The sequence below is a fragment of the Schistocerca americana genome, chromosome 1 (assembly GCF_021461395.2).
Source record: "Schistocerca americana isolate TAMUIC-IGC-003095 chromosome 1, iqSchAmer2.1, whole genome shotgun sequence".
NCBI lineage: Eukaryota > Metazoa > Arthropoda > Insecta > Orthoptera > Acrididae > Schistocerca > Schistocerca americana.
In genome coordinates, this window is record NC_060119.1 from 1,186,086,576 (window position 1) to 1,186,109,670 (window position 23,095).

The 23,095-nt window shown below is 45.8% G+C and overlaps 1 protein-coding gene across 1 annotated transcript in view; it reads right to left on the reverse strand.

Moving 5' to 3' along the window:
• The window catches only part of LOC124597969 (roundabout homolog 2-like), a 699,738-nt gene that overhangs the window by 54,357 nt on the left and 622,286 nt on the right, over positions 1-23,095 (reverse strand). The window contains exons 7-8 of the mRNA XM_047135972.1: positions 19,182-19,470; positions 7,598-7,848 (exon numbers count right to left, since the gene is read on the reverse strand). Of these exons, the coding sequence (XP_046991928.1) occupies positions 7,598-7,848; positions 19,182-19,470 (540 nt within the window). The remainder of the gene's footprint in view (positions 1-7,597; positions 7,849-19,181; positions 19,471-23,095) is intronic.

Genomic DNA, 23,095 nt, shown 5'->3' on the forward strand with positions numbered 1-23,095 from the left:
ACGGCGGATGAGGAAACAACTCCCACTTAAAAGATTCGAGAACTTCACGAGTGGCATTTGCCGTGTGGGCCCGGGCGTTGTCGTGAATCAGCAAGATCTTTGAGCCTAACTTTCCCCTGCGATTGTTTTGTATTGCTCTTCTGAGGTTGTGCAGAGTTTGGCAATACCTTTGAGAGTTTATTGTAGTGCCTCTTTCTAGGAAATCCACAAAAATCACACCTTTTCTGTCCCCGCTACGGTCGCAGGTTCGAATCCTGCCTCGGGCATGGATGTTTGTGATGTCCTTAGGTTAGTTAGGTTTAACTAGTTCTAAGTTCTAGGGGACTAATGACCTCAGCAGTTGAGTCCCATAGTGCTCAGAGCCATTTGAACCATTTTTTTTCTGTCCCAAAAGACAGTCGCCATCACCTTCCTTGCCGACATTGTCTGCATGCATTTCTTGGGTTTTTGGGGGGAATTTGTGTGCCCCCACTGCATTGACTGCAATTTTGTCTCGCAGTTCACATGCTTAACCCATGTTGCGTCACCAGTAACGATGCGATCGAGTAATCAGTCGCCATCTTTCTCGTAAGCGTCTAAAAACGTTAACGGTGCAGCCATTCGCTGATTTTTGTGAATCTCTGTCAAGATTTTTGGTATCCATCTTGCACAAAACTTGTGGTAACCAAGCTTTTCGGTAATGATTTCGTGCAACAAACTTCGTGAAATCTGTGGAAAACTCATAGAGAGTTCCGTTATTGTGAAATTACGGTTTTCACGGACCGCGGCATCGACTTTTTCGACAAGTTCGGCAGTCACTATGCTGGGTCTTCCACTTCGCTCTTCGTCGTGAACGTTAGTTGGGCCATTTTTAAATTTTATGACCCATTGACGCACTCCACCTTCAGTGATTATGTTGTCTCCATACACTTCACAAAGCTGCCGATAGATTTCTATCGGTGTACAGTTTTTTGCAGTCAGAAACCTTATTACAGCACGCACTTCACACTTCGCGGCATTTTCAATTAACGCTGACATTTCAAACTGTCACAGTAACTCAACGCTGTACAGCACAAACCTCTCACTAGCACGGCAGGATGCCGATTGGGCGGGGGAATGCCATGACACCAAGATGGCCGCGCTAGCCCCGCCCCTGATGGACACAAACGAAAACGTAATGTACTTTGTGGATAGCCCTCGTATAAGAAAATGAAGGTACAAAAATTGTAACTCTTTTTGTTTTCTACCCGCTCTTGTCTCTTGAGAGCGGAAGCTTAACTTACTTATTAGCTAGTCTTGGTCGGATTAATACAAAAAAAAAAACGTATTAATGTGCAGACGTATTGTGGAAGTTCGTATGAAATTTGGAGGATGGAAGCAGCAACGTAAAATACATTGCATTCAGTATCAAGATGCATTTAATTTGTATACATTAGTAATTCCTTGACAATCAAATTTATTGCAAGATTTCGGAGCAGCTACGACTTTTCGTGCGGAAATGAAGCAGGAGATTTTTGAAGAACAAGTCCTGGGCGCCGCACAAGAGAAGACATGTTAACATGGTAAAGAATGAACTGTTATCTACGCCATTTCCCCCTGTTAATCACATTTTATTATTCTCTGTTCTCTTTCAAATAATTTTTTTAATGGAAATTGGTTTGACTTTTGCTCAGAAACGCCACAAGGTCACCCCAACAATAGCTTTTCCGAATCACGAAGTCCGATAGCTTTTCTGTAATACGAAGTCCGATTTCCATTTCATTCTTTCCCTTTTTCACGGTTATTAACGATTTTAAAACCCTCTTTTTATTCACCATTTCTTCCCACATTTTCAACCTTTTCTTTTCTTCTCTTTTTTGTTTTTTTATTAACCACTACAACTGGCGACCGTGACAGGACGCGAACCTGCAACCTTCACCTGGACGCAGAAATACACACAGCAATGTCACTGAGCGAGGTGGCGCAGTGGTTAGCGCTCTGGACCCGCATTCGTGAGGACGGCGGTTCGAACCTGCGTCGGGCCATCCTGCTTTAGGTTTTGCGTGATTTCCCTAGATCGCTACAGGCAAATCCCAGGATGATTTCTTTGAGATTGTAAGCTTATCAGTCTGTCGCTGACATAGAAGACTGCAAACCTTCTTTCCTTCCCGTTTGGGCAAACTGTGCAGTGACTAGAGTACATGTAAGGCTTACTGGGACAGGGTAAATGCTAGCTACAATGAAAATAATTCGATCGTAATATTGGCATTTTAATTTGATATTCCCCACAACTGACAAAATTAAAAAAAAAATGTGAATCTCTTTGTCGACCCACACACTCCTGAGAATGGCACATTAACAATTTGCAATTACGCGCCCCTATTACCGGCAGCTGCGTTGATAAATACTCGAGCACCTCGCAAGGATAACTCCTAGATCGAGAATATTAGGTACATTGTTGGAAGTGGTTAGGCGTTGGTGAAAATCTCGCTTCTGAGCACGCAAAGAGCTGTAGCCGCAGAACTCTGCGCGGAACACGCGATGGTGCAATGCTGCGATACAGACCGTATATCTCCCTTCGAAGACGATGGCCAAGACGCCGTCTCCAAGTCCGTACCGCTCGATGGCTGAAGGCGAAGTCCTTCCACAATTCTCTCGTCTCCCACGCGTACGAAAACGCGGCGGAAGAATACTCAGTTTCGGCCAATGTGGAACGCTCTATCATCGCCGAAATCCCTCCACTGAGATCTACCCAATGATCGAGTAGGTCATAACGCCCCTAGGCAAACGAAATTCCCGTCTTCGCCACGTGTTGCCCAGCACAGGTGGCTCCGAATGCCGGGCTACCCACAAAGGCGCCGTATTGTCCCACGTTTACGGTGAGCGCTACCTGCCGCCCACGGCGGCCCGGCGAGCTACGGCCATCTGCAGACTTTACATTGCACAATTCTCAACTTCCGACGCTTTTCACCAACGCTTCAAGTTAGTGGCTCAATCCTGCAGACATGCAGGGAGTACTGCACGAGAGTGCCTCATATTTGTCATAATTCAGTAGAGTCATGACCTGATGCCCTTGCCAGTCCCTTTATTATTAATACTAATGTTGGTAAGCTAACGTGTAAGTGCCCATGTCCTGGCACCTTACAAGATGGCACGGCCGATTTCCTTCCCCATCCTTCCATAAACCGATGGGAGCAATGACTTCGCTGTTTGATCCAAAATGATTCAAATGGCTCTGAGCACTATGGGACTTAACTTCTGAGGTCATCAGTCCCCTAGAACTTAGAACTACTTAAACCTAACTGACCTAAGGACATCACATACATCTATGCCCGTGGCAGGATTCGAACCTGCGACCGTAGCTGTCGCGCGGTTCCAGACTGTAGCTGTTTGGTTGGTTGGTTGGTTTGGGGGAAGAGACCAAACAGCGAGGTCATCGGTCTCATCGGGTTAGGGAAGGACGGAGAAGGAAATCGGCCGTGCCCTTTCAAAGGAACCATCCCGGCATTTGCCTGGAGTGATTTAGGGAAATTACGGAAAACCTAAATCAGGATGGCCGGACGCGGGATTGAACCGTCGTCCTCCCGAATGCGAGTCCAGTGTGCTAGCCACTGCGCCACCTCGCTCGGTAGCTGTTTGGTCCCCTCCCTCATATCAACCACTCGACAGCAATGTCAGGACGAGGTGTGACTTGTGGGCGAAGGCTCCGAGATGGGGCCGCTCCGTAAGGCAGAACAAAACACACCTCTCAGTTATTCAACTAACTTGAGCCATGCTGCACGTTCGACACTCTTATGTCAATTGACTACTCCAGACAAATGAGTCTATTACAGCCTCCCTGTCGTTTTGTTCCTATACTGGCGAGGAGAACACAGCAAGTGGCGTAACCCGATTTCACAGAAATTCCACTCAGGGGAAGAGGAGGCAAAAATAATAGAAAGTCTCTCTGGGCTTACCCGCAGACACTACATCGTTTCTGAGAAAACGACGGACAGTGTTTTCTACATCTACATCTACATGGATACTCTGCAAATATCATTTAAGTGCCTGGCAGTGGGTTCATCGAACCACCTTCACAACTCTCTATTATTCCATTCTCGTATAGCGCGCGGAAAGAATGAACACCTATATCTTTCCGTGCGAGCTCTGATTTCCCTTATTTTATCGTGGTGATCGTTCCGCGCTATGTAGGTCGGTGTCAACAAAATATTTTCGCATTCGGAGGAGAAAGTTGGTGATTGGGGTTTGGTGAGAAGATTCCGTCGCAACGAAAAACGCCTTTCTTTTAATGATTTCCAGCCCAAATCCTGTATCATTTCTGTGACACTCTCTCCCATATTTCGCGATAATACAAAACGTATTGGCTTTCTTTGAACTTTTTCGATGTTCTCCGTCAGTCCTATCTGGTAAGGATCCCACACCGCGCAGCAGTATTCTAAAAGAGGACGGACAAGCAGTCTCCTTAGTAGGTCTGTTACATTTTCTAAGTGTCCTGCCAATAAAACGCAGTCTTTGGAAGCCTTCCCCACAACTATTTCTATGTGTTCTTTCCAATTTAAGTTGTTCGTAATTGTAATACCTAGGTATTTAGACCGAGCGAGATGGCGCAGTGGTTAGCACTCTGGACTCGCATTCGGGAGGACGACGGTTCAATCCCGCGTCCGGCCATCCTGATTTAGGTTTTCCGTGATTTCCCTAAATCGCTTCAGGCAAATGCCGGGATGGTTCCTTAGAAAGGGCACGGCCGATTTCCTTCCCCATCCTTCCACAATCCGAGCTTGTGCTTCGTCTCTAATGACCTCGTTGTCGACGGGACGTTAAACAGTAATCCTCCTCCTCCTAGGTATTTAGTTGAATTTACGGCTTTTAGATCAGACTGATCTATCGTGTAACCGAAGTTAACGAGTTCCTTTTAGCACTCTTGTGGATGACCTCACACTTTTCGTTGTTTAAGGTCAACTGCCAATTTTCGCACCATTCAGATATCTTTTCTAAATCGTGTTGCAGTTTGTTCTGATCTTCTGAGCACTTTATTAGTCGATAAACGACAGCGTCATCTGCAAACAACCGAAGACGGCTGGTCAGTGTGTCTCCAAAATCGTTTATATAGATAAGGAACAGCAAAGGGCCTATAACACTACCTTTGGGAACGCCAGAAATCACTTCTGTTTTACTGCATGACTTTCCGTCAATTACTACGAACTGTGACCTATCTGACAGAAAATCACAAATCCAGTCGCATAACTGAGACGATATTCCATAAGAACGCAATTTCACTACGAGCCGCTTGTGTGGTACAGTGTCGAAAGCCTTCCGGAAATCCAGAAATACGGAATCAATCTGAAATCCATTGTCAATAGCACTCAACACTTCATGTGAATAAAAAGATAGTTGTGTTTCACAGGAACGATGTTTTCTAAACCCATGTTGACTGTGTGTCAGTAGACCGTTTTCTTCGAGGTAATTCATAATGTTCGAACACAATATATGTTCTAAAATCCTGCGGCATATACAGGGTGTTACAAAAAGGTACGGCCAAACTTTCAGGCAACATTCCTCACACACAAATAAAGAAATGATGTTATGTGGACATGTGTCCGGAAACGCTTAATTTCCATGTTAGAGCTCATTTTAGTTTCGTCATCGATTCACCGCCATGATTTCATACAGGATACTCTACCTGTGCTGCTAGAACATGTGCCTTTACAAGTACGACACAACATGTGGTTCATGCACGATGGAGCTCCTGCACATTTCAGTCGAAGTGTTCGTACGCTTCTCAACAACAGATTCGGTGACCGATGGATTGGTAGAGGCGGACCAATTCCATGGCCTCCACGCTCTCCTGACCTCAACCCTCTTGACTTTCATTTATGGGGGCATTTGATAGCTCTTGTCTACGCAACCCCGGTACCAAATGTAGAGACTCTTCGTGCTCGTATTGTGGACAGCTGTGATACAACACGCCATTCTCCAGGACTGCATCAGCGCATCAGGGATTCCTAGCGACGGAGGGTGGATGCGTGTATCCTCGCTAACGGAGGACATTTTGAACATTTCCTGTAACAAAGTGTTTGAAGTCACGCTGGTACGTTCTGTTGCTGTGTGTTTCCATTCCATTATTAATGTGTTTTGAAGAGAAGTAATAAAATGAGCTCTAACAAGGAAAGTAAGCGTTTCCGGTCACATGTCCACATAACACATTTTCTTTCTTTGTGTGTGAGGAATGTTTCCTGAAAGTTTGGCCGTACCTTTTTGTAACACCCTGTAGACGTCAACGATATGGGCCTGTAATTTAGTGGATTGCTCCTACTACCTTTCTTGAATATTGGTGTGACCCGTGCAACTTTCCAGTCTTTGGGTACGGATCTTTCGTCGAGCGAACGGTTGCGTATGACTGTTAAGTATGGAACTAATGCATCAGCATTCTCCGAAAGGAATGTAACCTAATTTATCTTGTATAAAATGGATCAGAGAATTTCTATCGAATTTTGCATTAGGAACGCAATTAAGGGGCTCCGGAAAGGCTCCAAATCATGAAAAGTTCAATTTTTACTTTTTTGCGTTTTCTGAATCTGCAGACTATTACCTTTTAATAGATATATAATTTATTCAATTCCGAAGACTACAAGTATTTTTAAATTTTTTTTGAAATGTGTTCTACATGGGCGTGACCCACTGTGGCGCTGTTAAACTGCTGTCAAATGGTGTTATTATTAACGTCCGTGTTCATCAGGTACATTTTAGTCTGCCTCATGCAATAATGGGGGTGATAAAACCTATTTTCAGAGACTTAGCAGCACCTGAACTGTTGAAAAAGTGTATTCACGGAAAAACTCAAAACCCCAATGAAAGTGTAAATAGTGTTATGTGGTCGAGAATCGTCAAGACTGTAATTGTTGGAATAGAAACACTTCACTTTGGTGTGTATGATGCTGTTGCGACTTTCAATGATGGCAACATTGTAAGGTGCAAGGTATTTAGAAATATGGGAATGAAGATAGGTTCTAACATGGTACGAGCGATGCTTGCTTTAGACAAGGAACGCCTTCGGGCTGCAGACAGGGCTGTAAAGAGTCTAGAAATACAAGCAAGAGTAAACAGGAGGAGGAACAAGAGGAAGCTGTAGGAGGAGTTTGCAGAGGATGAAGATAATCCATCCTATGGACCTGGAATGCACTAAAAAGTTAATCCAATCTTTGTCGCTCGATTCCCAAAACTTTTATTTTCTCATACTAATTACATGTTTTCCAAGGATCTTCCAAACATATTTGTTTCAAACTTTCAGTAAATGTTACACAGTACCTTCTGCATAATTTAACCTAGCCTTTTTCCAAAAAACTGTATATTTTTGAATATATAAATAAAAAAATTGCAAAAAAATGTTGTGAATTTTCATTACAATTGAAAAAAAAATCATCTTTAATAACTGAACTAAAATTTTGTAAAATCCCTGTGTTAAGTTGTAGCCCATATTCCAATAAATAATCTGTAAAAAGTTCAACTTCCTACCTCAAATACTTTGTGAGGAAAGATGTAATTTATAAGCGTTATTTTAACATTGCAAGTATAGGGCGTTCCGGAGCCCCTTAAGTGCTACAGTGATGGACGCTGGTAATGATGCAAGTGTAAGACATACCTGGTAGCCGAGCAGGGACGAGGAGCCGATCTTGTTGTTGCGCGTCCACTGGATGGTGACGCTGGAGGCGGTGACGTTGACGACGTGCGGGCGGCTCGGCGGACCGGGGAACGTCGACGGCTCCGGCGCGCGGAAGAAGTGGATGTTGGGGTTGGTGGGCAGCTCGAGGCGCAGGCTGGCGCTCCACGTGGCCTTCCCGCTGCGCGAAGACGCCACGCACGTGTAGAGGCCGCTGTCTCGCTTCTCCAGGTCTGCAGGGGAGACAGCCACTCAAGCTGCTTCAGGAGGGATGTACAGGCGGTGGTAAAAAAACGTGGAAACAATCGGTACATTACCACGCCCAGTACGGTGTAGAAAACCATCTGGCATTCAAAACAGCTTCCCGTCGTCTCAAAATGGTTTAACACAGGTGTGGTGTGGTTTTCAAGGGAAATGCAGGAGGATCTGCAGCGAATTGACGCATGGTGCAGGGAATGGCAATTGAATCTCAATGTAGACAAGTGTAATGTGCTGCGAATACATAGAAAGAAAGATCCCTTATCATTTAGCTACAATATAGCAGGTCAGCAACTGGAAGCAGTTAATTCCATAAAGTATCTCGGAGTACGCATTAGGAATGATCTGAAATGGAATGATCATATAAGGTTGATCGTCGGTAAAGCAGATGCCAGACTGAGATTCATTGGAAGAATCCTAAGGAAATGCAATCCGAAAACAAAGGAAGTAGGTTACAGTACGCTTGTTCGCCCACTGCTTGAATACTGCTCAGCAGTGTGGGGTTCGTACCAGATATGGTTGATGCAAGAGATAGAGAAGATGCAACGGAGCGCAGCGCGCTTCGTTACAGGATCATTTAGTAATCGCGAAAGCGTTACGGAGATGATAGATAAACTCCAGTGGAAGACTCTGCAGGAGAGACGCTCAGTAGCTCGGTACGGGCTTTTGTTGAAGTTTCGAGAACATACCTTCACCGAGGAGTCAAGCAGTATATTGCTCCCTCCTACGTATATCTCACGAAGAGACCATGAAGATAAAATCAGAGAGATTAGAGCCCACACAGAGGCATACCGACAATCCTTCTTTCCACGAACAATACGAGACTGGAATAGAAGGGAGAACCGATAGAGGTACTCAAGGTACCATCCGCCACACACCGTCAGGTGGCTTGCGGAGTATGGATGTAGATGTAGATGTAGAATCTTATACCGTTCTTCTTGCAAAATATGCCAAGTTCAGGTAACGATGACGGAATTGGATAGTGATCATAGAACCTTCTCCCAAAGTAGACCTTATAGGTTCAACAACATCGATATATGAAGATAGGGTATTGAATTGCCGAAACTGGTTGTGAAAACAAAATAAAATCTCAAATCGGACGGTTTGTTTAGTGACTTTCCTTGTTAAATATTTGACCAGCAGCTGTCCCGCGTCAACAGTGGATCAACAGCGATATTAAGATCTGGTCAGGGTAGATGTGAAAGTTCATTCACGTGCTCCCAAAACCAGTCCAGGACTATGTGATCTGTGGTGGTGGTAAGTGCCTGTGGGACCAACCTGCTGTGGTCATCGGTCCCTAGGATTACGCACTACTTAATCTAACTTAAACTAACTTACGGTAAGGACAACACACACGCGTCTGACATGGGGGAGCCGAGCGAGCCGTGGCAAAGCGCCCTAGACCGCGTGGCTACCCCGTGTGGCTATGTGGCCAGTCTTAACATGGACCCTGACGTCTTGGAACACAGCACTGGTAACAACCACTGTACTATGGGATGGTCCTGATGAGCCAGTAAGGTCACATTGTCCATGGCAGTAATGCGATCTTGCAGAGTAACCAACGAACCCACGGAATATGACGATATGGCTGCCCAAATCATCTCCGAATTTCTGCCACACTTCTCTATATAAACGTAAACTCGGCCAGAGGTTGCAAATAGTGTGGAACAAGACTCATCTGACAAAACGATATTCTTCCATAGTCCACGTTTTATGGCATTACGTTTTCTAGTTACGGGCATTTGCTTCATTGAGGAGTGGTTTTGGGTTCCAGCACGCCCTGCAATTCCATGCTTAAGGAGCTCCCTCTGTTTTTTATGGTCTTGCCAGGGCTCGCGAGTGCGACATTCAGCTCTGCAGTGACTGTTGCAGATGTCGTCCGCCGGCCGCTGTGGCCGAGCGGTTCTAGGCACTTCAGTCCGGAACCGTGCTGCTGCTACGGTCTTAGGTTCGAATCCTGCCTCGGGCGTGGATATGTGTGATGTCCTAAGGTTAGTTAGTTTTAAGTAGTTCTAAGTCTAGGGGACTGTTGACCTGAGCTGTCAAGTCCCATAGTGCTCAGAGTCAACTGAACCATCAGATGTTGTCCTCTTACTTTTCGTCACAATCTTCTTCAATGACCACATGTCACGGTCACTCAACATGCACTGTCGTCCACTCTGTGACTTAGAGGTTGATGTTTTAGTTCACTAAGTGGGGTAGTAAGTACTCTCACGGATGTACGAGGATCACTCCACAAGTAATGCATAATTTTTTTTTAAATCCAACCTTTGTTGCACATATTTGTTATTTACGCGGGTCAAAGAAACATTCTTCCCACGAGTATTCAAATTTAATTCAACCTGTTTCCGCACTTGGCACTGTCGTTGCATTCCGTTGCTGCTGCACTTGACGTTCATCTGAAGCAACGTGCCGTTGTATGGTTCCTGTGTTGTGAGAACGAGACAGTGGCAGACATTGGCAGGAGTCTGAAGAAGGGGTTTGGAGAGGATGCTGTTGATCGGAGTACAGTTAATCGTAGGACAAGCAGGTTGTCTGGTGAAAGTGGACAGGCAAATACTCGGGACCTCCTGCAGAGCGAGCACTGCACACACTTCTGACAACGTGCATCACATTTGTAATCTGATTTTAACCGACAAACGCGTAACTGTGAACGAACTTTCAGTACGAGTGAGAGTAAGAGGTACGAGTGTGCGCAGAATATTGAGACACTTGAAATCGAAAAATGTTTGCCCAGCTGGATTACGCGAATATTGTCGGATGTCCACGAAGGTACACACAAGACAGTGTGCGAAAAACTTTTTCGAGTAATATGAGAATTCTGGAGATGATTTACTTGCAAGAATTGTGAATGGAGATGAAACCTAGCTCCATCGTTTTGAACTGAAGACAAGAGGTAATCGATGGAATGGCACCATGTAAACTCGCCAGAGGACGTGAAATTCAGAACTGCGCCTTCTGCAGGAAAAGTGACAGCTATTGTGTTTGAAAAAAAATAATTGCCTAGGCGTGAGTAGGACTCACGCACTTAGGGTTCCGTACAAAGTGAGTTATGTACACTCCTGCAAATGGAAAAAAGAACACATTGACACCGGTGTGTCAGACCCACCATACTTGCTCCGGACACTGCGAGAGGGCTGTACAAGCAATGATCACACGCACGGCACAGCGGACACACCAGGAACCGCGGTGTTGGCCGTCGAATGGCGCTAGCTGCGCAGCATTTGTGCACCGCCGCCGTCAGTGTCAGCCAGTTTGCCGTGGCATACGGAGCTCCATCGCAGTCTTTAACACTGGTAGCATGCCGCGACAGCGTGGACGTGAACCGTATGTGCAGTTGACGGACTTTGAGCGAGGGCGTATAGTGGGCATGCGGGAGGCCGGGTGGACGTACCGCCGAATTGCTCAACACGTGGGGCGTGAGGTCTCCACAGTACATCGATGTTGTCGCCAGTGGTCGGCGGAAGGTGCACGTGCCCGTCGACCTGGGACCGGACCGCAGCGACGCACGGATGCACGCCAAGACGTAGGATCCTACGCAGTGCCGTAGGGGACCGCACCGCCACTTCCCAGCAAATTAGGGACACTGTTGCTCCTGGGGTATCGGCGAGGACCATTCGCAACCGTCTCCATTAAGCTGGGCTACGGTCCCGCACACCGTTAGGCCGTCTTCCGCTCACGCCCCAACATCGTGCAGCCCGCCTCCAGTGGTGTCGCGACAGGCGTGAATGGAGGGACGAATGGAGACGTGTCGTCTTCAGCGATGAGAGTCGCTTCTGCCTTGGTGCCAATGATGGTCGTATGCGTGTTTGGCGCCGTGCAGGTGAGCGCCACAATCAGGACTGCATACGACCGAGGCACACAGGGCCAACACCCGGCATCATGGTGTGGGGAGCGATCTCCTACACTGGCCGTACACCACTGGTGATCGTCGAGGGGACACTGAATAGTGCACGGTACATCCAAACCGTCATCGAACCCATCGTTCTACCATTCCTAGACCGGCAAGGGAACTTGCTGTTCCAACAGGACAATGCACGTCCGCATGTATCCCGTGCCACCCAACGTGCTCTAGAAGGTGTAAGTCAACTACCCTGGCCAGCAAGATCTCCGGATCTGTCCCCCATTGAGCATGTTTGGGACTGGATGAAGCGTCGTCTCACGCGGTCTGCACGTCCAGCACGAACGCTGGTCCAACTGAGGCGCCAGGTGGAAATGGCATGGCAAGCCGTTCCACAGGACTACATCCAGCATCTCTAAGATCGTCTCCATGGGAGAATAGCAGCCTGCATTGCTGCGAAAGGTGGATATACACTGTACTAGTGCCGACATTGTGCATGCTCTGTTGCCTGTGTCTATGTGCCTGTGGTTCTGTCAGTGTGATCATGTGATGTATCTGACCCCAGGAATGTGTCAATAAAGTTTCCCCTTCCTGGGACAATGAATTCACGGTGTTCTTATTTCAATTTCCAGGAGTGTATATAGACAGTTCATCGATTCTGGAAATCTAGGATCTCGAAGATTTTTGCTTGTTATTAACAGGCATTTGAGATGTGGCGCTACAGATGAATGTTGAAAGTTAGGTGGACTGATAAGGTAAGGAATGAGGAAGTTCTGCGCAGAATCGGAGAGGAAACGAATATGTGGAAAACACTGACAAGGAGAAGGGAAATGTGACAGGACGTCTACTAAGACATCAGGAAATGACTTCCGTGTTACTAGAAGGAGCTGTAGAGGGCAAAAACTGTACGACTGTACGGGGAGACAGAGATAAGAATACATCGAGCAAATAATTGAGGACGCAGGTTGGAAGTGTTACTCTGGGATGAAGAGGTTAGCACAGGAAAGGAATTCGTGGTGGGTCGCGTCAAACCAGTCAGAAGACTGATGACAAAAAAACATAGAGAGAGAGAGATAAAAAACGGGGACAGGTTAAAATGTGTGTCCCAACCGGGACTCGAATCTGGGATATCCTGCTTACATGGCAGACACTCTATCTTTTTCTTCTTCTTCTTCTTCTTCATTTTGTTCGATATAGTTCGTTGCGTTTGGTCTGGGCGGACGTCACAAGACATCCGTTTTAGTTGATTCCTTGACTCAGTTTTTTTATTACAAAGAGCACGCAGCCCTCTGACCGAACACGCTTTTTTTCTTTTTTTTTTTTGCATTTTGTTCGTTATTGATCGTTGCGTTTGGTCGTTGCGGACGTCGCAAGACATCCTGTTCAAGTTCGGTGGTTGATCCTTCCACTCAGTTTTTTATTACAGAGGCCAACCGGCTCTCTGATCGAACACGCTGAGCTACCGTGCCGGTTCAAATGGTTCAAATGGCTCTGAGCACTACGGGACTTAACTGCTGAGGTCATCAGTCCCCTAGAACTTACAACTACTTAAACCTAACTAACCTAAGGACATCACACACAGCAATGCCCGAGGCAGGATTCGAACCTGCGACCGTAGCGGTCGCGCAGTTCCAGACTGTAGCGCCTAGAACCGCTCGGCCAACCCCGTGCCGGCAATCCATCTGAGCCACCGTGGGCACAGGGGATAGTGCGACTGCAGGAACTATGTCGCGCACGCCCCTCGCGAGACCCACATTCTCACCTCGTATGTCCACACACTACATTCATAGTGTCCCTAGCCAACATACTCATTACTCGTGGAAGACATTCTTATCAAGTCCCGTAAGAGTTCGGGTAATATGTGTGCATCCGCACACATATTATATACGAGGGTCACTCCAAAAGAAGTGCACACTATTTTTGTAAAAATACAGATTTCATTCTGCATGTGCGAAAGTTTTACAGTGTGTAGATACATCTTTCCTGCTTGTTTTCAAACTTAGTTCAACCTGTTCCCGTGAGTGGGGCCGTCACAGCACGTCTTCAAGATGGCTGCTACACTTGACGTTCGTCAGAAGCAACGTGCTGTTATAGAATTCCTGTGCTGTGAAAACGAGACAGTGGGAAACATCCACAAGAGCTTGAAAAAGGTATATGGAAATGCTGCTGTCGATCGCAGCGCAGTTAGTCGGTGGGCAAGCAGGTTACGTGATGAAAGCGGGCACGGCAAAATTGAGGATTGTCCTCGCAACGGCAGGCCTCGTACTGCACACACTCAAGACAACGTGCAAAGAGTTAACGAATTTGTTACTGCTGACAGACGCATTACAGTGAACGAATTTTCGCGCTACGTTGGGATAAGGGAAGGAAGTGTTTGCAGAATACTTAAAGTATTGGCGTTAAACAAGGTTTGTGCCAGGTGGGTTCCCAGGATGTTGACAGTGGCTAAAAAAAAAAACAAAAAAAAAAAAAAAAACAAGGAAAACGGTATGCAGCGAACTTTTGGAACGGTACAAAAATGGTGGAGATGAATTTCTTGGAAGAATTGTGACAGGTGATGAAACATGGCTCCATCATTTTTCACCAGAGACGAAGAGGCAATCAATGGAGTGGCATAATGCAAATTCACCCAAGGAAAAAAAAAAAAAACATTCAAAACCATACCTTCTGCTGGAAAAGTTATTACTACGGTGTTTTTCGATTCCGAAGGACTCTTGCTTGTGGACATCATGCCAAGTGGAACCACCATAAATTCTGATGCATATGTGACGACACTGAAGAAACTTCTACATCTACATTTATACTCCGCAAGCCACCCAACGGTGTGTGGCGGAGGGCACTTTACGTGCCACTGTCATTACCTCCCTTTCATGTTCCAGTAGCGTATGGTTGGCGGGAAGAACGACTGCCGAAAAGACTTCGTGCGCGCTCGAATCTCTCTAATTTTACATTCGTGATCTCCTCGGGAGGTATAAGTAGGGGGAAGCAATATATTCGATACCTCATCCCGAAACGCACCCTCTCGAAACCTGGACAGCAAGCTACACCACGATGCAGAGCACCTCTCTTGCAGAGTCTGCCACTTCGAGTTTGCTAAATATCTCCGTAACGCTATCACGCTTACCAAATAACCCTGTGACGAAACGTGCCGCTCTTCTTTGGATCTTCTCCATCTCCGCTGTCAACCCGACCTGGTACGGATCCCACACTGATGAGCAATACTCAAGTATAGGTCGAACGAGTGTTTTGTAAGCCACCTCCTTTGTTGATGGAGTATATTTTCTAAGGACTCTCCCAATAAGTCTCAACCTGGCACCCATCTTACCAACAATTAATTTTGTATGATCATTCCACTTCAAATCGTTCCATACGCATACTCCCAAATATTTTACAGAAGTAACTACTTCCAGTGTTTGTTTCGTTATCATATAGTCATACAATAAAGGATCCTTCTTTCTATGTATTCGCAATACATTACATTTGTCTATGTTAAGGGTCAGTTGGCACTCCCTGCACCAAGTGCCTATCCGCTGCAGATCTTCCTGCATTTTCTAATGCTGCAACGTTTCTGTATTCTACAGCACCATCCGCGAAAAGCCGCATGGAACTTCCGACACTATCTACTAGGTCATTTATATATATTGTGAAAAGAAATGGTCCCATAACACTCCCCTGTGGAACGCCAGAGGTTACTTTAACGTCTATAGACGTCTCTCCATTGAGAACAACATGCTGTGTTCTGTTTGCTAAAAACTCTTCAATCCAGCCACACAGCTGGTCTGATATTCCGCAGGCTCTTACTTTGTGTATCAGGCGACAGTGCGGAACTGTATCGAACGCCTTCCGTAAGTCAAGGAAAATGGCATCTACCTGGGAGCCTGTATCTAATATTTTCTGGGTCTCATGAACAAATAAAGCGAGTTGGGTCTCACACGATCGCTGTTTCCAGAATCCATGTTGATTCAAGCTCGACTGAGTCGTGTTCGACCACATCGGCAAAAGCACTATGTTTTGCTGTTGCACGACAATGCACGGCCACATGTCAGTCAAAAAATCATGGAAGCGATCACAAAACTCGGATGGACAACACTGAAACACCCGCCTTACAATCCTGACCTGGCTCCATGTGACGTATCATCTCTTTGGGAAACTGAAAGACTCTCTTCGCGGAAAAAGGTTTTAAGATGATGACTCCCTTGTGCACGCTGCCAAACAGTGGTTCCAACAGGTCGGTCCAGAATTTGACCGTGCGGGTATACAGGCGCTGGTTCCAAGATGGCGTAAGGCAGTTGAGAGGGATGGAAATTATGTGAACAAATGAAAATATTGTTGCTAAAGGATGTATCTACACACTGGAAAACTTTCAAACATGTAGAATAAAAGATGTACTTAAAAAAATAGGGTGCATTTCTTTTGGAGTGACCCTCGTACTTATATGCCCAAAAGAACAGACACCATATCCATATATGTATAAATGGAGGTAACGTTGAAATTAAGCTGATAACTTGTTGAGAGGCAGATGTATAGATTATTATCCAATGTTAGGCCATCATACTCTGGTTCGCAATGGATAAGATGCCTAATGGAAACGTTAGACAGTAAATTACATAACACACACACAGACACACACACACACACACACACACACACACACACTCAATGGTCATACCTGACTCGAGAGTCCATTACCGCAGCAACGTATTTTCGCCATGTGTCCCTGTCATGGGCTATTTCCTTCCATTCACCTCCAATACCTAGGCTCCTCAAATCAGCCTTCACATTGTCCTCCCATCTACGCCTCGGTCTCCCCACGACGTTTTCCCTCTAGGTGCCCTACCAGTACTCTGCGCGCTGCCCTGCCCTCATCCATTCGAGCCACGTGACCCGCCCATCGCAGCCTACGTGGTTTAATAATACTGATTATGTCAGGGCTCGAATAGAGTTCGTGAACCTCTTCGTTATGCAATTTTCGCCACTCTTCGCTAATGTCATCCCTTTTTGCTCCGAAAATTTTCCTCAAAATTTTGTTTTCAAATACTCGAAACGGCTTTTCATTTTGCACAATAAGAGACCAAGTCTCACACCCATACAGCATAACTGGTAGAATAATAGGTTTGGATGTTCTAGTCTTTAAATTCCTAGACAATATCCGTGATGAAAGTAATCTATTCAGTGAGAAATAGCACGCATTTCCCGACCGTAATCTCTTCTTCAGTTCGGATTAAATCTCATTTCTCGAAGTAATATCCACGCCTAGATACTTACATGTGTTCACTTTTTCAAACTTCATGTCTGCAACTCTTAACATTTCCTGATCTACTGCTGTTGGCATTCTAGTAGTAACCAGTTATTTAGTTTTGTCTTCACGTATCCTTAGACCTACATCTTCACTGGCCTTGATTAACGCATTCGCATTTGCTGTTACAGATTCTTTCCTATCGCTAATGATGTTTAGATCATCTGTATACCATAATATCTTAATATTTCCATTTAACTCCATACCCTCTGAATTATCTGCTGCCATTCGTACGATATTTTCTAGGACTAAACTAAAAAGTAGTGGAGACAGGGCATCTCACTGCTTAAGTCCGTTCTTTATTACAAATTCTTCTGACTCCAATTTCCCCACGCGTACTCTACGTTTTGTGTTTTTCAAACTCGCTTCTATAAGTGTAACATACTTCTTTGGTATTCCAGGTTCCAAAAGAATTCTGTACAATTTTGATTGCAGTTCTGAATCATATGCTTTTGTAAAATCTATGAAGAGATTATGAACTGGTTTATTGTAGTCCCATTTCTTTTCCAAAATTTGACTCAGGGTGAATATTTGGTCTATAGTTGATCTGTTCCTCCGAAAGCCAGCTTGGTAATCCCCCACAATTTCATCTGCATATGGTGTAAGCCTACTTAGCAGAATATTCGAGAAAATTTTGGAACATACTGGTAATAGCGATATCCCTCTATAATTACTACAATCCATTTTGTCGCCCTTCTTAAAAATTGGGATCGGAATCGACTGCTGCCACTCTTCAGGTATCATCTCTGAGTTCCGTACTTTAGTTATCACTTTGTGAACTACTTCCACCCATTTCTGTCCTCCATTTTTAACTAATTCTGCAGTTACGCAATCTGATCCTGGTGCTTTATGGTTTTTCAATTTGTTGATTGCATCTCTTACTTCCTTTAACGTTGGCTCACAAGGGAACCTCCCCATCGCACCCCCCTCAGATTTAGTTATAAGTTGGCACAGTGGATAGGCCTTGAAAAACTGAACACAGATCAATTGAGAAAACAGGAAGAAGTTGTGTGGAACTGTGAAAAAATAAGCAAAATATACAAACTGAGTAGTCCAAGCAATATCATGGACAATGTGAGGTCAGGAGCGCGTGAGCAGCTGCAGAACGAGAGGTTCTTGGTTCAAATCTTCCCTCGACTTAAAATTTTACTTTCTTTATTTTTGCATAGTTATTATCTGTCCGTTCGTTCATTGACGTCTCTGTTCACTGTAATAAGTTTAGTTTCTGTGTTTTGCGACCGCATCGCAAAACCGTGCGATTAGTAGACGAAAGGACGTGCCTCTCCAATGGGAACCGAAAACATTTGATCGCAAGGTCATAGGTCAACCGATTCCTCCACAGGAAAACACATCTGATATATTCTATACGACACTGGTGACGGCATGTGCGTCACATGACAGGAAAATGTTGTCGACCCACCAAACTTGTACACTTGGCGAATGGGTAAAAGGATTCTTCTACCTTGCCCGATTTAGGTTTTCTTGTGGATGTGATAATCACTCCCAAAAAAGTGATGAAAACATAAGAGTTTGTCACATAAACTGAAAATAAAAAGTTAAACTCTTCACCCGATGGAGGATTTGAACCAAGGACCTCTCCTTCGGCAGCTGCTCACGTTACCACGAGACCACGGTGCTCCGGCGTTCTCAGCGTCCTTTATGTTGCCCATCTTGCACTGAACTACTCAGTTTGTATATTTTGTTTATTTTTTCACAGTTCCACACAACTTCTTCCTGTTTTCTCAATTGATCTGTGTTCAGTTTTTCAAGGCCTATCCACTGTGCCAACGTATAACTAAATCTGAGGGGGGTGCGATGGGGAGGTTCCCTTGTCAGATACGTGGGGTTCTGCTGTATGTATTTCGTACGCCTGCTCATTTCCTGCTTCCTGGTGTACATTTAAATGTAAATGTAAATTACACAACAGAAGAACATAAATGAGAGTTGAAGGCAGATATGGCACGAATGGAAGAAAATAGAATGCCGAACACGGCCTTACAGTTCAAATGCAAAGGAAAGAGGGACAAAGGACGGCCAGTGAAAAGATGGAACAAGTTGATAGGCCTGCTCTGTAGAGGTAGAAGGAGAAGAAGAGGAAGAACTTGCGTGAGTAGGCAAGTGAAAAGTTGACAAGTTAGGGAGTGAAGGAAAGTGCAGCGAGGTTGACGCACCGTTGATCTGGAGAGTGCCGGAGGCGGAGACGTTGACGCGCGGGCCGGGCAGCACTGGCGCGCCGTCGCGGTACCAGGTGATGACGGGCGGCGGGCTGCCGGCGGCGCGGCAGGGCAGCAGCGCCACCGACTGCACGGGCAGCGTCTGGTTGGCGGGGCCGAGCGCGATCACCGGCGGCGGCAGGTCCTCCGGCGCCACGACGCGCAGCCGCGCGCGCGCCACCGCCGACCCGGCCGCGTTCACCGCCGAGCACGTCACCCAGCTGCGGGAGTCGTTGCGCGTCGCACCCTGCCGGCAGCGCACCAGACCACACCACTCAGCGCTGCAGTACAGCTGGGACAAGTTGCCTGCTACTGGCGAAGGAAACTACCCATCGCGACCCCCTCAGATTTAGTGGTAAAATGGCCCACTGCGTAACCCGTCAAAAACTGAACACAGATCAAGCATCAAAATACACTACTGCCCATTAAAACTGCTACACAAAAAAGAAGCGAGTATTCATTGGACAAATATATTATACTGGAACTGACATGTGATAACATTTTTACGCAATTTGGGTGCATAGATCCTGAAAAATCAGTACCCGGAACAACCACCTCTGGCCCTAATAACGGTCTTGATACGCCTGGGAATTGAGTCAAACAGAGCTTGGATGGCGTGTGCAGGTACAACTCCCCATGCAGCTTCAACACGATACCACAGTTCATCAAGAGAGTGACTGGCGTATTGTGACGAGCCAGTTGCTCGGCCGCCATTGGCCAGAAATTTTCAGTTGGTGAGAGATCTGGAGAATATGCTGGCCGGGGCAGCAGTCGAACATTTTCTGTATCCAGAAAGGTCCGTACAGGACCTGCAACATGCGGTCGTGCATTATCCTGCTGAAATGTAGGGTTTCGCTGAGATCGAATGAAGGGTAGAGCCACGGCTCATAACACATCTCAAATGTAACGTCCACTGTTCAAAGTGCCGTCAATGCGAACAAGAGGTGACCGAGATGTGTAACCAATGGCACCCCATACCATCACGCCGGGTGATACGCCAGTTTGGCGATGACGAATACACGCTTCCAATGTGTGTTCACCGCGATGTCGCCAAACACGGATGCGACCTTCATGATGCTGTAAACAGAACCTCGATTCATCCGAAAAAATGACGTTTTGCCATTCGTGCACCCAGGTTTGTCATTGAGTACACCATCGCAGGCGCTCCTGTATGTGATGCAGCGTCAAGGGTAACCGCAGCCATGGTCTTCGAGCTGATAGTCTGTGCTGCTGCAAACGTCGTTGAACTATTCGTGCAGATGGTTATTGTCTTTCAAACTTCCCCATCTGTTGACTCAGGGATCGAGACGTGGCTGCACGATCCGTTACAGCCATGCGGATAAGATGGCTGTCATCTCAATTGCTAGTGATTCGAGGCCATTGGGATCCAGCATGGCGTTCCGTATTACCCTCCTGAACCCAGTGATTCTATATTCTGCCGACAGTCATTGGATCTCGACCAACCCGAGCACCAACGTTTCACCAGGCAACGCCGGTCAACTGCTGTTTGTGTATGAGAAATCGGTTGGAAACTTTCCTCATGTCAGCACCTTGTGTGAATGCTCTGAAAAGCTAATCATTTGCATATCACAGCATCTTCTTCCTGTTGGTTAAATTTCGTGTCTGTAGCACGTCATCTTCGTGGTGTAGCAATTTTAATGGCCAGTAGTGTACATACATTGGTTATAGAATATGAGTCATATGGTAAGAAATGTGAGTGTATGGGTTTTAGTTTGTCAAGTTGCACAATGGATTGATCCAACAAGTACCCTTTCTGCCTGCATCGCTCGCTGCTGACAAATAACACAACTATCTCTTTCTATCTGGATTGATATTCGCCAATCGAACTCTCCCTACGCCTTGATGAATTCGAGGACTCGTATCCACCCCTAGGCTAACCAATCCACCGCAATGCCACTCAATATTCGCTCGCAGGCATTTCACTAGTAATCTGTCTGTGTTCGTACCGCACAATAAGTGTGGCGGCCAACACAGTGAACAATGCTGAATCGCGAGCGACTCAGTATAGAGTATCACTCTCATTCGCTAACAAGAGAGGTGCTCTCCCAGTGAAGTACTGAGGAGAGACATTGTTCCTCGCTCTTTGCGTACAGGTATGAGTGCACTCGCTCTCGTTACTGTTTCTGCTCCAAGAGCGACAACGGAATGGCCCCATTTCTGGAAAAGTTGCAAGGGTATATCATTCGCTGTCTTCCCTCACTCCTCTGGTTCTTTGTGTCAGAAATATTCCGCAAATCAGCGTTGCTCTTTTAAATTGGAGAATGACGTTTCGTTTAAGTCGACCAGTGCAGAAAGATGTAGCTCCGTTAGGCATATACTGTCCTCCTGTGAGAACTCTGTAACTATGCAGTTGGTCCGTCAAAAAATGGGTCTTTCGGCGCTCCCACACAGTGTAGCGGAATTTACTTTTAAGTCGAACGTGGAGGTTGTTATCCTTTCACTCTGGCAAAAGCTGTCCTCTCTCTGGGCGGTCATTCCAACCAAAGTAGGTGAGTGCCGACCCACCCCCCTGAAGGGACGGGCTTCCCAATGGGCCAGCCGCCTCCCTAGAACGAAAATTCCTGTGGCCGTCATGTTGTGTACACCAGCCTCGACTTTTTCCACCTCTGTGCGCACTTGCAATTTACTTATTAGATTTGCATATCGCTTACATGAATTCATACAAAATTGACTCCACCTTATCGAGTTTGGGTTCGAATGAAGCGTCTCGAAGTGCAGAATACGATTGCGAGTACAGAATATGTAAGAAATGAAGGTCAGGAAACCATGCCACCTTACAGAATATATCACCGTTCCAAGTGAATGTGATGAATAATGAGAGCAGGCGTGATACCGCATAGACCTCTCACGGAAATGAAAACAACAAATGAACTTGTGTAGAAAAAATAGGAGATGCTTATGTCTGGACGTCCTTTCCTTACATCTCGCTGTTGCGAACAGATGATACACCACGACACAGACATAAATTTGAATACAGCTAACAGGCACGCCAATGACCAGATGGACAGTTCATAATTTTATATAAAAGAAAGGGCTCGATGCAGACTTGAACCCGGATCTTCCCCTTCATAGTTCAACACCGTGATCACATAACCACGAAGCCGTTGCTGTTAATTTTTGCTCTATGATGTACATCTTGAGCTTGGACCTTTCACTGTTTCTACTTTGCTTCTTTTTTTTACTGTTCAGTACACATTCTTCCTGTTTTAATGCTTGATCCATGTTCATGTTTTTATGGGCTGTCCACTGGGACATCTTACGACTAAATATGAGAGGAGTGTGATGGCGTGTTCCCCTTGTGAGGATTCACAATTATCAGTAGCAGGCAGTAACTACCTATATCGCACGTCATCTGTTAGACAACGCGCGTACGTCGCACTTCACTACTGCCCCTTCGGTCTCGCTCTGTCTCACTACTAATAATGAATGCACTGAGCATGTGACGTTCGTACTACCATGGAAATAGCTGATGAGTAACTGCTAATATTACGTGCCTTTTTACCTGTAAATTTGCTTATATAATTCTGTCACGCTCTGTCTGGCCACGGATAAATCACAATGACCTTATCAAATTCGTACTTCCAAGGAAATGGAATAACCCATTATTTCCAAACATATAAAAATACTAGAGATTACTGCTGACTGGAGCATTGGAAAACTGGGAGTCCACTTTTGTTTCGTTTATCGAAGACGGTACGAGGATACTTCCCGTTCGCTTTCGCTACCGATGATGTACCGACATGAAGAAATCCAGGACCTACCGTAGTTTACTGTTTTAGATAGTAGATAAGGAGGTTGTGAAGTGTGATTTGTGATTTGCACCGTATGAAATTATCGTACAAGTTCTGCAT